Source organism: Lepus europaeus, chromosome 12 (assembly GCF_033115175.1).
Source record: "Lepus europaeus isolate LE1 chromosome 12, mLepTim1.pri, whole genome shotgun sequence".
Classification (NCBI taxonomy): Eukaryota; Metazoa; Chordata; class Mammalia; order Lagomorpha; family Leporidae; genus Lepus; species Lepus europaeus.
The window spans coordinates 60,809,690-60,825,008 of NC_084838.1; the positions used below are offsets into that span (position 1 = coordinate 60,809,690).

Below are 15,319 nucleotides of genomic sequence, written 5' to 3' on the forward strand. Positions count from 1 at the left end.
TCTGGAGATCGCTCCCCTCTGGGCTCTGGGCCGCAGCAGCAGCGGCGGCGGCGGCGGCAGCAGCAGCAGCAGCAGCAGCGTCCTCGCTGGGCCGGGTCAGACGCGCGGCGCGGCGCGGAGCGGCCAGGCGGGCGGGCGGGCGCGGAAGAGCGGGCAGCGGCGGCGGCGGCAGCGGCGGCGGCGGCGGCGGCGGCTGCAGCCCCGGCCCGCGCGCGCCGCAAGCCTCTTCCGCCCCGGAGAGCTGCGCTCGCGCCCCCTCCCTCCCCGAGGCCGCTCCCCGCTCCCCCCCACCCCTCCCTGCCCCCACCCGGCCCTCTCCCGCGCGCGCCCCGCCACCCGCGCGCACTCGCTCGCGCTCCCCCTCGCGCACACACACATGGTCGGCTCGCGGCAAAGTTTCGCCTGCGGCCGCCACTCCAGGATCCTGCCGCAGTGCTCCGGGCTGTAACCTTGAACTTTCCCAGCGCGGTGACACATTCTCCTCGCTCTCCTCCCGCCCGCCCTCTCGCGCCCCCCTCCCCGCCTTTTTTGAAAAAGCATTTCACCACCCGCTGCCGCCACCACCACCACCACCAACAACACCCCGATCCAACCCGCACCGAACCTTCCCGCACCCCTAAGCCCCCCACACCACCGCCACCTCCACCACCATCAACAACAACTGCACAACAGAAAACAAACCCCAAACCCAGGCGAAAGGCAGCCGGCGGCGGCGGTGGCAGCGGCGGCGGCGGCGGCGGCGGCGGCAGCGGCTCGGCGGGCAGGGCCGGCGCGCGCGGACGGCAGGAGGGCTCGAGGTGTAGATTGGATTTCACCCCGGGAAACGCAGCGCGCCCAGCGGACTCGAAGCTTGGCTATTTAAGGAGGACTAGGTCTGAGGTGAAGTTGCGGGGATCCGGCGCTGCGCCCCGTCCTGACCGATCGCGCCGCGGGGCTCCGATGACTGTAACATGAATAGATGAAATTCTCGCTTCTGGAAGATTTTCGTGGGCATCTCCGGGAAAGTGCGTTGTAAGGCGAAGTCATGATGTATTCTCCCATCTGTCTCACTCAGGTACATGTCTCGGTCGCTTTCTCCAGCTTTCTCTCCGGCCCCCAAACGCCTTTGTGTTTGGTTTGGTGGCTCTTCGTCGTGCGGACTATTAACAGCTTTTCCCCAAAACCTCCCAGCCTCAGGGTCTCGGGGAGAAGTGCCCCGGAGTTGCGGCGGGCTTTGCGGGGCGGCGCGGGACCCGGCGTGAGGGCCCTAGCCTGCGGCCACCGCGCGCACCCACCGAGACCTGCGACTTTGGCACGCGGAGCGGGCGCCGGCCCGCCCGGCACGGCCGGGCGAGGCTGCTGGGGGTAGGTAGGACCCGGGCCCGCAGCCCGGAGCCCCAAGCGTGAGCCCCTTGCGCGGCGCCCCGAGTGCGGGCTGCGGCACCGCATCCCCGCCCAGGGTGCCCACTGTTGCTTTGGGCCACGCTCTCCCTGTCTTGCGCGCGCGCGCGCGGAGGCGGACTCGGGCTTCAGAGCAGCTTTCGGGGCACTGCCCATGAACTTGGCCGAGGGGACGCCTGTGCGCGCCCTGGACTCCCCTCCAGGGATGGGCGGGTGCCGAAGAAGAGTCTGAGGTTGCGGTCCCGAGACCCATTCCTTCGCTTTCTTTGGGGACCTGATGCCCTGGTCCGTGGTGACCCACACACTCCGGGGGTGTCGAGCGACCGCACCGCAAGGGCGGTCTTGCAGTTGACACAAGTTAGTTGGTCGCGGTGAATGTTAGGGACTTTTAGAACATGTTCACTTTGTGGAGACCTGTTTACTTGGCGATATTTGGGGAGTATTTCATAAAGACATAAAGTAGTGTTTGAAAGCGTAAGGCTTTTTTTTTTTAAACTTTGAAAATTGTCCTAAAACCTAAGGAACAATGTTAAGAAATAAAACATAGGTTATATACTTTGAAAACAGAACACAATTTCTATCACTCGCAACCAGACGGTCCGCATGGAAAAGTGGCGAGAACTAGCAGACTTACCTGGGGCCAGTTTTCACCGCTGCCTGACGAGCTCACTAGGTATCTAGAGCAGAACAGTTATTTGAAGCAGCATTTTAAAGCTTTAAAAGAAACGGGCAGTTTACTTCAGTTTTGAGAAGTGCGTGGCAAGATTGGTAATAGATAACAATTCTCTTTGACACTGGCATGAAAGTAAACAGGTAACGAAGTGTTGGCTAGTCTTAGGGATGTTAAATTTTTTTAAAGTCTAATATGATGCATTTTTATAATGGACAAATAATTAAGATTTCAATTGTATGACAATTAGAAGCTATTGTGATTCAAAAGGACTGAGGCATTCATAAATTGTGAATGAAGATGAAAACAATGATAAGGCTTATTCAGTGATTGGATACAGTCCTGTAGCTTTTTGGCTGACACATTTTTTATTGTTTATATTTTGTTTGGCATCTGAGTATGATTAACTTAGATATGGCTATTTTAAGCAAGTAAACGTGCACTTTAATTTAACAAAACTAGAAAAAGGAGTTGCCCAGCCATTTGTGTTTTAAAAGCTGTGAATGACAATAACCAATAAGCATGATAAGGTTGTTTCAGGTATAACGAATTGCCTTTAGATGCAAAAGTTACCTTTAATATTTACCCATTGGCCAGATATTTTTCTCCTTCTGGGAAACCACATCTATTTGATATTATTTTTACACTGAGATCAAAGAAAACAAGTTACAGTAAGCTTTTCACTTACAAAGCACAATACAGTTATCACTTATCCTCACTTGTAAAGGACCAAATAATTGTGCATCTTTCAGTATTTATATTTCCAGTGTTGACTTTTCTGAAACACTGCTAGCAAATTATATTGCATTTTTAGTTTCCTCTATGTGTGTATGTAAAAAAGCCACTAGTTTTATCTCAATTTTTCCTAAGTTAAAAGTAAACATTGCAGCGTTGTGACATATGGAATGTTAGGAGCCTATATACAGCATAATCACTCAGCTAACACATTAGGATTCAAGGATACATACTTACAACACTAAATCATAATGACTAATATTCTCTACTGTGTTAATAATAGAAGGCTAGGCTGATGTATCAAAATGGTTTTGGAGATTGAAGGCCTATACCAACGAGGGAGTTTTGGCTTTAGGGTTCTCAGCTAATCCCTGTGTGACTTTATAGGGAATGTGAGGTGTTGCAAAAGTGAGGGTACATTAACAGTGTTACTTTTGTGTCAGATCCATGGTTTAGATGTGCATTTGGAGAACCCTGATAGCTGTAGCTCAACCTGTTTTAGTAGATGCAGATAGAAAATAAAGTGATGTTGTTAATTTGTTGAAAACTTTAAAAAGTATCTTTAGTTGCAAAAAGGTTGCTAGGGTTTAGAAAGAACCTTACTTTAAAAAGAGCTACCATGAAAGTGGATATTTAGCAAAATGGTATGCTGCAATAGTAGTACATCAATATAAATCGGTATTTATACATCAGTATAGGCCAGATATTAAAGGAAAATTCAGAGCCATCGGATTTGATTTAATATTTGCTTACTTAAGGTACAGTGTAAACTCTTGATTTACACTGAATTTTTTTCTTCTATTGTCCTTCAAGTTCTTAAGGTATATTTTATTCATGGTTTATTGTTGCATAGCGATGCTTCAAGAACACCTCGTATTTACTCTCCCACCTCTATATTGTTCTAGTTTTCCATCCCTTTTATGCAGAAAAATAAATATGCCTGCTAGAATTAAGACTGTTTACTTTTACGATGGAAATTTGTAGCTTGGTTATTTTATCAATTTAGTCCAACTAAGGAACTTTTAAAAGGGAAAGAATTACTGAACATCAGTGCATTTTAATAAAATCTGAGAGAGTAAGGTACACATTACTTTTGTATAGAGCCATTTGCTCTTTAATTGCTTATGCGCTTTGCTGCTTTAAAAACATTTTTGTAATTGTTAGAATTACTGTGATAACCCTTTATTTACAACATGTGAATGCCTTAGTAACTTTTTTAAAAAATGAGAACAGTTGTTATGTTCCATATTCCACGTCACTTATAACCCTTAGGAATATATTGCTACTCAATATCAGGAAACAGTTGCATTTTGAAGATGACATTTAGACATGTCAATGCAAAAATGTACGTGACATAACAAATCTCCACTTAGAATCCTTTTGGGGGGTATGTCTCCTTGTCAAATCAGTGTGGCACTTGAAAGGAGTCCACCTAACAGTGAAGCCCTGAAATATTTTAATAAGGCAAATTGGCAGCCTGAGAGAGTTTGCCACTTCTGTTAATCAATAAAGAAAAATGGATGTTTTAAAACAGTACTTGGCATCACTGATAGCAAACTCAAGGTAACCTTAGAAAATAGTGTTTTCTTTGCAATTGCTAACCATTTCCAAATTCAACATTCCAATTTGCATTCTGGTTGTTTAAAATTATCTATTAAAATTTTGAGATTTGTTCTGTGAAAGAAAATATGTCTGGCCTAATATTGAGACTTAAGCAAATTTAATCAAAACTGTGTTTACTGTCTTTATAAGAAAATGAAATGCCAGGAGCATAGTACTTAAGGACATAAGTCCCTAAATGTTACTGAAATGCTTAATATCTTTAAAATAACATTGCATTCTATTAAACATGGCAAGTGTAAAATGAGTGATACAGTGCTTCCCTCCCTCCTATGTGCTCTCTACAGTCTGAAGTTTTTAGTTTATGAGTGCATATATGCATGTTTTTTAGTCATATCAATAAATCATAGTAAAAGTCAGATTATAGGAAGTGAGTTCCCCAAGCACATTTAAGTCCACATTTCCTTGAGCAGGCTTTCCTTTTGCATATATTTTGAAGGGGGATAAGCAAAGTTTTTGTAGTTAACAGTGAAAGCTAAAAGCATGGCATCAGAAAGTGTGTGGAGATAGGGAGGTCTTATCATGGGCTGTGGTTGCTGTGAGCAGGGCTGCCTTCCCACACAAAGAACAGATTGTGGTTTAACTCTTTCCATGGCCTAGTTTAATGTGCTCGCATAGTAACTGAATTGTTCAAATCTCTGCTGGAAACTACTGATCGGTTTAATGATTTCCTCTATGGCATTTGGTTATGCCTCATGCTGTGATGTAATCTTGTGCATTCTGTATTGTTATAAAATTTTGGTTCATACTTAGTCTGCTGTAGGAATGCTTTACAGCAGTGTGTTAGAGTACTTGATAACTACGTTATTGATTGAATGGGACATATACCTCTTCCATATCTGAACAGCAGATGACTAACATGTTGTAGTCTTTTTCATTCAAATCTTAAACTTCATCTTAAAAATGCCTTCCTGGCTATATGGAATTTTTGGGACACCTTCCTTATTCGAATGGCATTAGTTGTATTTTTTTTACCTCAACCTAACTGAAGTAGGCAGTTTGCTGGTTACAGAAATTTCTTCCCTATAGTTCAGGGTGACTGACACAAGTGTATTAACTTGTAACTTGGGATGCCATCAGTTAGGGAAAGTTCTTTTGGATTTGGGATGACAGTATGGGCAATGTGATCAGAAAGTGGTCACAGTGGAAGTTCCCTTTCACTTCAGATCTTGGCTGCTGCGTTCACCCAGTGTGCATGCATGGGACATTAAGCGCTTTCTCTGAACAGCAAGAGGCCTAGGCTTCGAAGACAGGTTTTACCTACCCCAGCGAATAATGACACACTGAGTATGTTAGGGAAGAGCCTGAAGGGTCTGTAGGTAAAGAGGATCTACCCTTCCTCACTGCCCCCTCCCTAGAGAGAGGCTTGCGGGAAACAAGCAGGAAAAAAGCCAGAGGCATAAAGGTAAACAACTTGATTTGAAAGATGGGTGCTGCAGAGTCTATCTGTGTGCGGATCCACAAGCACGTCCGGATCTGTGTTCACCTACGGTCCTGTCTTGAGAATTCATCATATATGGCAAATAACACCGAATGGATTCCACAAAAGCAGTAACGTTGCTGACCAGCAGCGCGCTCCTGGTGTCACCCTGCCACCACATGCAGAGACACAAAGAATGTAAAGTTGGTGCCAAGTTGCCATTTTTCATTGTTCACCTCCGATTGATTTTTAAGGGGTTTAGAAGAATTGCCATACGCATGTGATCGGTTAACAAATTAACCGACTCTGTGGGGCTTCATATTCTCTAGGAAGCTGCTGGAAGAGCATTCATTTCATTTTTGTTCTTAGCTTTAAAAACTTCTCTCTAAAAAAAAAAAAATGCAAGTGTGTGTGTGTGCGCGCATGCACACACATGCATGTGCGTCTGTGAGCGAGCACGAGTGTGTGTGTGTGTGTGTGTGTGTGTTGGTGGTGCAGGGAGAGAATGCACTGCTCATAGTCTGGAAACCTTCTGTTCAGGACACTGATACGACAAGCTCTGTCCTTTGCCCACTTTCTCTCACTGTATACCGGTTTCTCTAGTTACCACTCTTGGAATGGTGCTGTTTCAGTGTTGGAATGTTGGACGTTTGATAAGAAAATGGATCAAGTTTAATGGCGCATGCTCTTTGTGCCACCAGCAGCCTCTTGCTGAGAGCATGCTCCAAAAGCGGGAACTGTGTGGCATTACACTGAGCATCTATATGCTTTGTGTTTCTGTGCCACAGAGAAGAGAAATGAACTATGGCATCGCTCCTGCCTTCTGAACAGCTCTGCTCCGATTAAAAAAAAAAAAAAAAAAACCTCACTGTGTTCTTTGTAAAATGGTACTGCTTAGTGTTAGTTAGTCAATCAAATATTTAAACATTGCATTAGGTGCCAGGCACCTTGGTTGCATATATCTTAAAGAATGTACAGTGCATGGCATTCGGGTGGGAATGAGGGGGATGGGGCCAGAGTGAAAATACAAAATCTAAGCCTTATTTTCTTTGCAGGAGGGAGAATCGACCTGTGGTTTTGGTGGAAAGGGGGCAGCTTGGCATACCTTATTTACTTCTTGTCCTTCTGTTTTCATCATTTTAAATGAGAAGTGAATGTGATTTCCATGCGTAACTTTTTGTACTTACTTGTGAATGGAGAGGGGTCTTGTTTCCTGAGCTTTTAAAATTAAACTGACTGTGCACATCTTCTCTGCCCCCCTTCCTCTTCCACAGGATGAATTTCACCCATTCATCGAGGCACTTCTTCCACATGTCCGTGCAATCGCCTATACTTGGTTCAACCTACAGGCTCGAAAACGCAAGTACTTTAAAAAGCATGAGAAGCGAATGTCGAAGGACGAAGAAAGAGCAGTCAAAGATGAGCTTCTCAGTGAAAAGCCTGAAATCAAACAGAAGTGGGCATCCAGGCTCCTGGCCAAACTGCGCAAAGATATCCGCCAGGAGTACCGAGAGGACTTTGTGCTCACCGTTACTGGCAAGAAGCACCCGTGCTGTGTCTTATCCAATCCCGACCAGAAGGGTAAGATTAGGAGAATCGACTGCCTGCGGCAGGCAGACAAAGTCTGGCGTCTGGATCTAGTCATGGTGATCCTGTTCAAAGGCATCCCCTTGGAAAGTACCGATGGAGAGCGGCTCATGAAATCCCCACATTGCACAAACCCAGCACTTTGTGTCCAGCCACATCACATCACAGTATCAGTTAAGGAGCTTGATTTGTTTTTGGCATACTACGTGCAGGAGCAAGGTAGGAGCAGATTGTTCTTTCTTCTAGCACGGCAAACCCTGTCCGCAAACCTCCGTATGTGGAATATCTGGCTTGGCTTACGTGGTCCTCGAGGCCCCTAGTTCTCCTTCACCCTCCCTAGGTAGAGTGCTGTGCTGCCCACTTCCACTCACATGTCCATGGCCACATGTGAGCCATGGATGTAGATACTGGAGCTGTCATACCTGGATAGGCTTGGGTGCTTCAAAGAAATGACCACAAAGAGATGCATTTTCCAGTGTCTTTGAAATAATATACTTTATTCAAAGGCACAAGCTAGTCAGAAGGATATATTTCATTGTGCTTCACTTTGTGTGCGAGGCTGTATTTCCTGCATCTTGTCATCTTTTCCCGATTTGAAAAATGTAACTTTATTTATGAAGAGTCAAACTGCTTTTAATAATCTTTGTGTTAGCCTCTTAACTAATGAGGTGGATGAACTTGGTTCACGAATGTGGTTTCATTGCCCTGAAAATAGAATTAATATTTGCTATTACAAAATGCTTACTTAATACAGCTAATATCAGAAAGTCTATGTAGAGGTAGACTGATTTAATATTTCTGTCAACACTTTTGACTGTGCAATATTCACTGTCGATTGAGTGGAATGTAGTTCTTGTTTAGATAATGTATACTATTTTCTGAGAGTGACCTGGTAACACTTACTATTGTTATTTTACTTGAATGTAAATTCACAAAACTTATCGAGGAGGAAAGGTGCAGCTCTCCTTACAAAACCTTACAGGATAAAAAGAGAAAGTGGACTGGTTACACTGGTTTAAAATGAATCTCAGAAAGCATGCAGGAACCGCATACCAAACCTATGTTTTAAAATAGTCAATAACTAGAGTGATATAAGTGTTGCTTGAATAATTCAAAGTAGGTGATGTTGTTGAGTTCATGAAGCATTTAATGTTTTTGTTTTTTAATATGTTTTCCTTAAGTAGGTGGGAATTTCTCTTCTTCAAGTGAGTGCATTAGAATATAGATATCCTTGCTTTAGTAAAAGTTCGTAGTAAAACATCATTTAACAAAGCAGCATACCAAAGTGGCCTGAAGTTTGAGCTGCCACAGATGGCGGGTCATTTCCGAACTTGGCCTGGTGGGAGGGAAAATGGCCTGCAAATAACCAGGTGGCAGACGGTTATCTGATGTTTGTTATATAAATGTGGGATTTAATCAATTGCGGTGAACTTTATTAACACCCCAAAAATAAAGTATCAAAATTACTCTTTTGACTCAGAAACTGAGGTATTTCCTACAAGCTCTTTGTTTTGATGTTCGCTGATACAGTGTTAGAGATATGCCTAAATGCAATTTTCAGTTTTTTAGTCTGACTTTAAATAATAGAGTTGGGCATCGCCTATTTGGACAAATTATATTTTCTTAAAAATTGAGAGATTGCCTTTATTATTTCATGCTTTTGGACATTGAAGTCCAAGTCATGATGGTTTGGGGAAAACATATTTTTGTCCCATGCATCTTAAAATAAGAGCTCATTAACACATGACACTTCATTTGATTGACAGATGTCTAGGAGGTGACAGTTCAAGGTGGGCTGTGTATAAGTGTTGGATTGACTATAAATGTGTTGTAAGTGTGTTGTGGAGGTCAAGGGTGGAAGTGAAGTTTTAGAAAGAGGGTCCTGTAACTTTTTAGTGTAGGTAAGGAGGATTGCAGCCGCCTCACTGCTGCTCATGTTTTTACCTTGCTTAAAGGCTAGTCCTTGAGGTGCACATGCATGCATGTTTACTCCCAGGGCAGGCAGCCAACTCTCTTAGTTTTGATGAACTGACAATAAAGAACGTATCTTTTGGATTTGTGAAGATAGATTGAAAAGAGAAAAAAATGCAGAAATGCCTTCTGCATTGCACTATTGGTCCAGATAGTCATAAAGTTTTAAGCAACTCTTGGAGAGCATATTTTCAGATAAAACATGGATTTTGCTGTTGTTTCAAAAACCTCCCTTGTGAGAACCTTTCATTATGTGACCCCGTGTGTCTAATTTGTCTCCTCTGCTACCTGGCACTGTGGCATCTCTTCTTTAACATCTGCTGACTTTTTCTTTGAAAAACTCACATTGGATGCTCTTGTCTTTTTTTTTTCTTCTCAAAAAAATTTCTTTTTCTTTGTCAAGTGTAGGTTAACTATGTCATTTTTTCAGTGTGATTGATTAAAGAAAGCAGATTTTAAGAGATAAGTCTGTGGTCAGTCAGAGGACTGCATGTCTCACATTGTGACTTTTTATTTCTCCTCTAAGTACATGAAAATACACTTAAGTCTATTTTATAAATCAGGTAAAGAAATATAAAGAAAAAGATGAAAGAAATATTAGAAAAGAAAAAATGTAATGTGTGCCACAGAATGAGCAACGAAATTACCTTTCCCTCCTTTTCTTTTTTTTTTTAAATTCTTTCTCTCCACTTCTGAACGACTGGGAGAAAAACATGAGAAAGAACAGAGAGAATGCCAAAGATGGTTGCCACTGGCACCAGGATTGGCATCAGACCCTCTTTGTTTAGCTCAGGATGCCTGTGATTTGTTAGTTGGCATCCGCATTGCAGTGTGGAGTGATGTTACAATATATTGACAATTTCCAGATCTACAAATGTCAATAGTCCCTTTGGTTATTTATACAAGATCACGTATTGCATCTCTTCTGGAGGATGAAATAAAGACCAACACGTAATAAAGTCCCATTGTTGACCAACTTCTGTGCTTTTCCTTTTCCCTCTTTCTTTTTTGGTTCAACCCACATTTTTTTTCTTCTTCATGCCCAGCAGCCTCATCTTTTCTGAAATGTGGAAAGAGTTACTAGAGCTTTGACACAAGCTGTAGTGCTACATCTGCATCTGATATGGTTTTGGAGAAAATTTATGCATTTTGAAATCATTTTTGATATATAGTTCATCAGACTTTTGCATCACAGGGCAGTATTTTCTTTAAAGTGAAATCTCTTTGTTATTCAGCTTCTTCTGTGCATATAGTCTGGTTGACCGCAATTCAGTCCATTTTACTATTTCTTCGAGTTAGCAAAGGGTCATGTTCAATACAGTTGTTTATTAGGATTATATGCCCCCTTCCCCACTTTACCTAAAAGGTACACATCATTTGGGACTATCTGTGTTTCAATCCATAAAATCATTTGATGTTATTGATTCAGAGGGCTGCGCTTCGGCTGTTTCGTTGCTACAAGAACCGCCATTTTGTTTGTGAAGTGCCAGGCGAGGGGGAAAAAAAAAGGCAGACACTGTGTTTGATGCCAATAATGGTTGCCAGTGGCACCGAGGTTGGCATCAGACCCTCTTTGTCTAGTTGCTGAATGCCTTTGATTCGTTGGTTGGCATCCGCATTGCAGTGGGCACACTGGAAAGTTTTTGACAATCCCTGAATGAAAGCTGCTCGCTTGTTTGCTGCAGCAAACCTTAGCTAATACAAAACCTTTCCTTTTTCAAGTTTTTTTTTTTTTTAAATAAAAAGATTGTGACAGGGAAATAGCTCTAAAGCAGTCTCCATTTTCCTAAAGATATTAAAGATGTCCAATGATTCTGGGCAGGTGGTACCTATTCCCCATATTGTCTTTGTTGTTGCATTCCTGAAAGCAAAGCAAAACAGAACAACCCCCAAATCAGGCAAGCTTTGCACACCACACCTTCCTGGGGTGTATGTGTCCCATAGGATGCAGAGTATGCTATAATAAGTGTGTAGAGGACACACTGAGTGTAGGCACATGTAATGCATTCATTGTGACTGACTGTTGCTTTCAATCACATCACTCACTACTTGTTCCTCATGTAATCTCTAGTTCCCTCAGTTTCCACACTTCAAATTTTATGGTAACATGTTGAGGGGACTTACTTTTCCCTCTAGCCAGTAATGCATAGTAGTTAAGTGTGAAAAGGAAGGAAACCTTAATGAGGATACCTGTGTGTTAAGGTCTGCTACAAATCGGCCATTGCTGAATTTCTCAGTCCTGCATCCAAATGTTGCCAAAGTCTCTGCACAATTCTTCATGCTGGCAAAAACCAACCCAAAGGCTCAAATGATTTTGGTTGAAGTTTCCTAGATAGTTAGCATTAATATTCCTTTCCGGTTAACCACCATTATCTCGTTAATTAATAAGAAGGATTAGCAGTTCTACCCAAAGGGCTGCACAGAAGGAAGTCTGGCCTATGGGATGCCTTGAGTCACCAGACTGTGTCCTGTCTGAAGGGGGAAAGAGGCGGGGGTGCTGGGGGACTGGTCTTTCTCTGAGGCTGGGAAGTGTTTTGGAGAGCGAGCGAGTGAGCGAGCGAAAGAGAGAGAGAGAGAGAGATGTGTCATAGCACAGCAAGAAGTTTAAAGATCTCAAGAGATGGTAACTATTGCTATGAGTTTAACAGATTAGAGTTTAAACCAAGTCAGCCTAACTGATTTTTGCACTGTACTTTGCACTCTTCTTTAACATGCTTTGGAGTGCTAAAGAGAGTCCGGAAAACCTCATTGCTAGCATGAAAACATCGTTTACTTTAACTTTGTGGAACCCTTGAAAGTATGATCTGTCGTTGAATGGTAGCTTTTGTTGTTTGATTGTTAAATATTACAATGATTGAAGTATGTTTTGAAGTTGTGAAAAATGTGACTTGTTTACAAGGGAGGTTGTAATCATTATTATTGTTTTTGAAATAGAATCCTTCCTGGTTGTCACGTATCATTAGTGAGGAAGCTAATGCTAAGAATTGTTTCCCTCCTTCAGTTACTGAGTTCCAGAATTCTTTTGGGTAACAATTATTTCTTTATGAAAAGCTTAAGTAGATAATTGTTTGACAGTTGACAGTGCATTTTAACATTTTAATAAATTTCACTTCATTTGCAGGTATTTCTCATTACAGGGAAAATAAGCTTTCATAATTTGTTCAGATGAGGCTGCTATGTAGGATGATTTGGTGAGCTTGCATTGTGAAAGCCTCAGAGAGCATAAAGTGTGTGTGTGTGTGCATGTGTGTGTGCATGCGCATATTTGATTGAGGGGAACGCTGTTAAGTCTTCCCAGCTAGTCTCCTGTCCTTGGCTGAACTCATGAACTCTAGTGCACATTTGTTTGCATTCTGGTGCATACAGAATTCACAAGATAAAGAAGGGCTCTTACTGGCATGTCTTGCTCCTAGATGTAATGAGACCTTTGTGGGAACATATATTGTAAGATAAGATACTTAGCAGTTTTCTCACTGATAAGAAAAAAAGCACACTCTACAGGACCACAAGCTCACCCTCTCTGCCGTGATGTCCCTGACACAAGAGAGCTTTGCCAGACAGTTCAAGAGTTAAACTCTGAGGCCCCAGTTGCCAGCTGGAGAGGCTTGGCATCTGTGTTCTGATATGGCAAACTAAGCTCCTGCATTGCTCTTAATCTGATCTCAATTTCTTTTCAAAGGGAAGAGAGGGTGAGAAGGGAGGGAGAGAGAGGGAGAATATGAATTTGTGATATCAATTATGATTTTTCACAAAAAAATTTTAAATAACACTGCCTAGTTCACTTTCTAGGGGCAGCGAAAGTTGGTAGAGTCCTACTGAGGGCATGAGGCATCCTCCCTTATCCATCCCCTCCCTCCACTTACATGTCACTGCACATTTTGTAATCCAAAAAATATTAATGTGGACTGTGCGTTTCAATTTGCAGATTGCATATCCAGTGTCTGTCATGTGATACAATCACCCCAAATAATTCTGTATGTGTGAGATCGTATTCATTGTTCAGGAGCAATGGCAGCTTGCAGGAGCTGAGCTCTGCAGGGACGGAGCTGACGACTCGGTTTCCTGAAGGATGCCTCTGTGATGGACACGGTTACAGCGCCTGAGTCTGGAGCTGCAGAGCTTCACAGGGGCCGTAGAAAGGGGCAGCCGATTGTCCCTGGTCTGGTTCCGTCTGTTTTCTAAAGTGGTCGATAAGAGGTGCATGCATCCAGAGAGGCAGGATAGATTTGTAGATTTGGTAGACTTTTTTTTTTTTTTTTAATTTGTTCAGTTGTTTTCCCCTAAACTTGGAAATTAGGCTGGAGCTGCTAGAAGGAAATTAAAGCTTGAATCCTCCATTAACTTTTTCCTTTTGAATTTGGCACTCTTAATTTGAAGCAACAATCCAAGATATCCAGTTTAGTATCGTCTTTCTCCTCCTAAGTTTCTCCGGTGCTAGACCAGTAAGCTTAAAAACCAAAAACCCTTTTTAATGACACTCTCACCCTCTTTGTCTCTGCTGACCCGTTAGAGTCCTAGCACCTGAGCAGGGAAGGAGCCGATGGGAGGCTGAGTCAGAAGTCTCTATAATTCTTCAAAACGGAGATGAGTTAGTTTTCGTTTCATCATCACAGGTAGTTTTCTGTCATCATGATGACTTGCGTGATTACTGGCTGCACAATCAAAGGAATAATTCACACTTTGAAGCTTAAGATTTGCGGATTGGAAAGAACATAGGAAGCACTCATTAAACAGGCGATTTTTAAATATCTGAACATTTTGAGGAAAAGCAGTGCTGATGCCTTGTTCTGAAACCAGCTTCTGGCAAAGTGTTGCTCTTCGGTTTGCGCAGGACCAGCATTTTCTAGTTTTGATGTTGATGAACTTGCCATACTTGAGGGGTTTTTCGGTGTAAATGCTACAGTGGAGCAAATGATTAGCCTATATAACTTTCAGAGCAGGTTTTCCAGCTTTTCCCCTTGCATCCTTGGGGAGGAGGAATAACTTTAGAAATCTCAAGGACCAGTGGTTATGCGATCGGAAACTCGAGTTAGTACAGCACTGAGCCTCAGTGCCAAGCGCAGCAAGAAGAGGCCCTTCCTCTTGATTTTGCTCCCTTTTCTGTGGCAGTGTGGTGCGTCGCCTCCTTCTCAGGTAAATTCTTAGCTCCTTGAACGCTAATGACATGATGTGGTGAATTTAACTGAGTTCAGTTGTTAGGATTTGGCAAAGAGAGTAAATCATCAAACTGCAGAGAACTTGTGAAAACTGAGTGCGTGGAGTAAGGAGGAAGCCTGTGGGATTAGCTTGTATTAGACTGAACATTACAGGATGGGAGACTAATAGGACTTGAATGGTTGGCTTTTGGGTTGTTATATTATTCAGAAAGTTGGAAGAAATGCTACCAATTAACCAACGAGGTGGAAAGACCTTGAGGCTGAATTGAAGGCCACACATAACCAAAAAATCCTCAAAATTTAAACGAGGCAGTGTTCTTTGAAGGGGGAAGCAAACTACTCATGTGCATAAATACATTGTTTATAATAAAACACTTAGATGTACAGATTCTCTCTGTTTATGCTGACAGCTTAAACAGGACAGCCGGGATGAATCACAGACAAATTAAAGAACTCTGACTAAAGACTATATAATTGAAAATAGGGGGTGATGGATGCAGTAATTTTACTGGCTGAAAGTTGCCTGGAGGTTGTATATTTTCAGAATCCCATTTTAAGGCAGCTTGGGGTATGCAGTAAGTTATTGATGAAGCACAAATCAGTTGAAAATGGAATCTGCTTAAACAAGTACAAAATAAAATAGCAATTGCCTTTGAAAAAAAGTTTCTTAATGCTAAGTATATGCAGTTTTAAAATTCTTGTTAGCATCAACTCCATTGCTCAAAATAGGCAATTTGATAAATTGAATTCTTAAACTACACCTATCTCCCCCATAAAAGT

The 15,319-nt window shown here is 42.6% G+C and overlaps 1 protein-coding gene across 8 annotated transcripts in view; it reads left to right on the forward strand.

Annotated features, from left to right (window-relative positions):
* The first annotated feature begins 746 nt into the window (after positions 1-746).
* Positions 747-15,319, forward strand: part of NFIB (nuclear factor I B) — a 241,001-nt gene continuing 226,428 nt past the window's right edge. For all 8 annotated transcript variants that reach the window (XM_062208243.1, XM_062208245.1, XM_062208244.1 and 5 more), the window contains exons 1-2: positions 747-1,054; positions 7,100-7,631. In XM_062208243.1, coding sequence (XP_062064227.1) covers positions 1,025-1,054; positions 7,100-7,631 — 562 coding nt within the window. In that variant the 5' untranslated portion in view covers positions 747-1,024. The remainder of the gene's footprint in view (positions 1,055-7,099; positions 7,632-15,319) is intronic.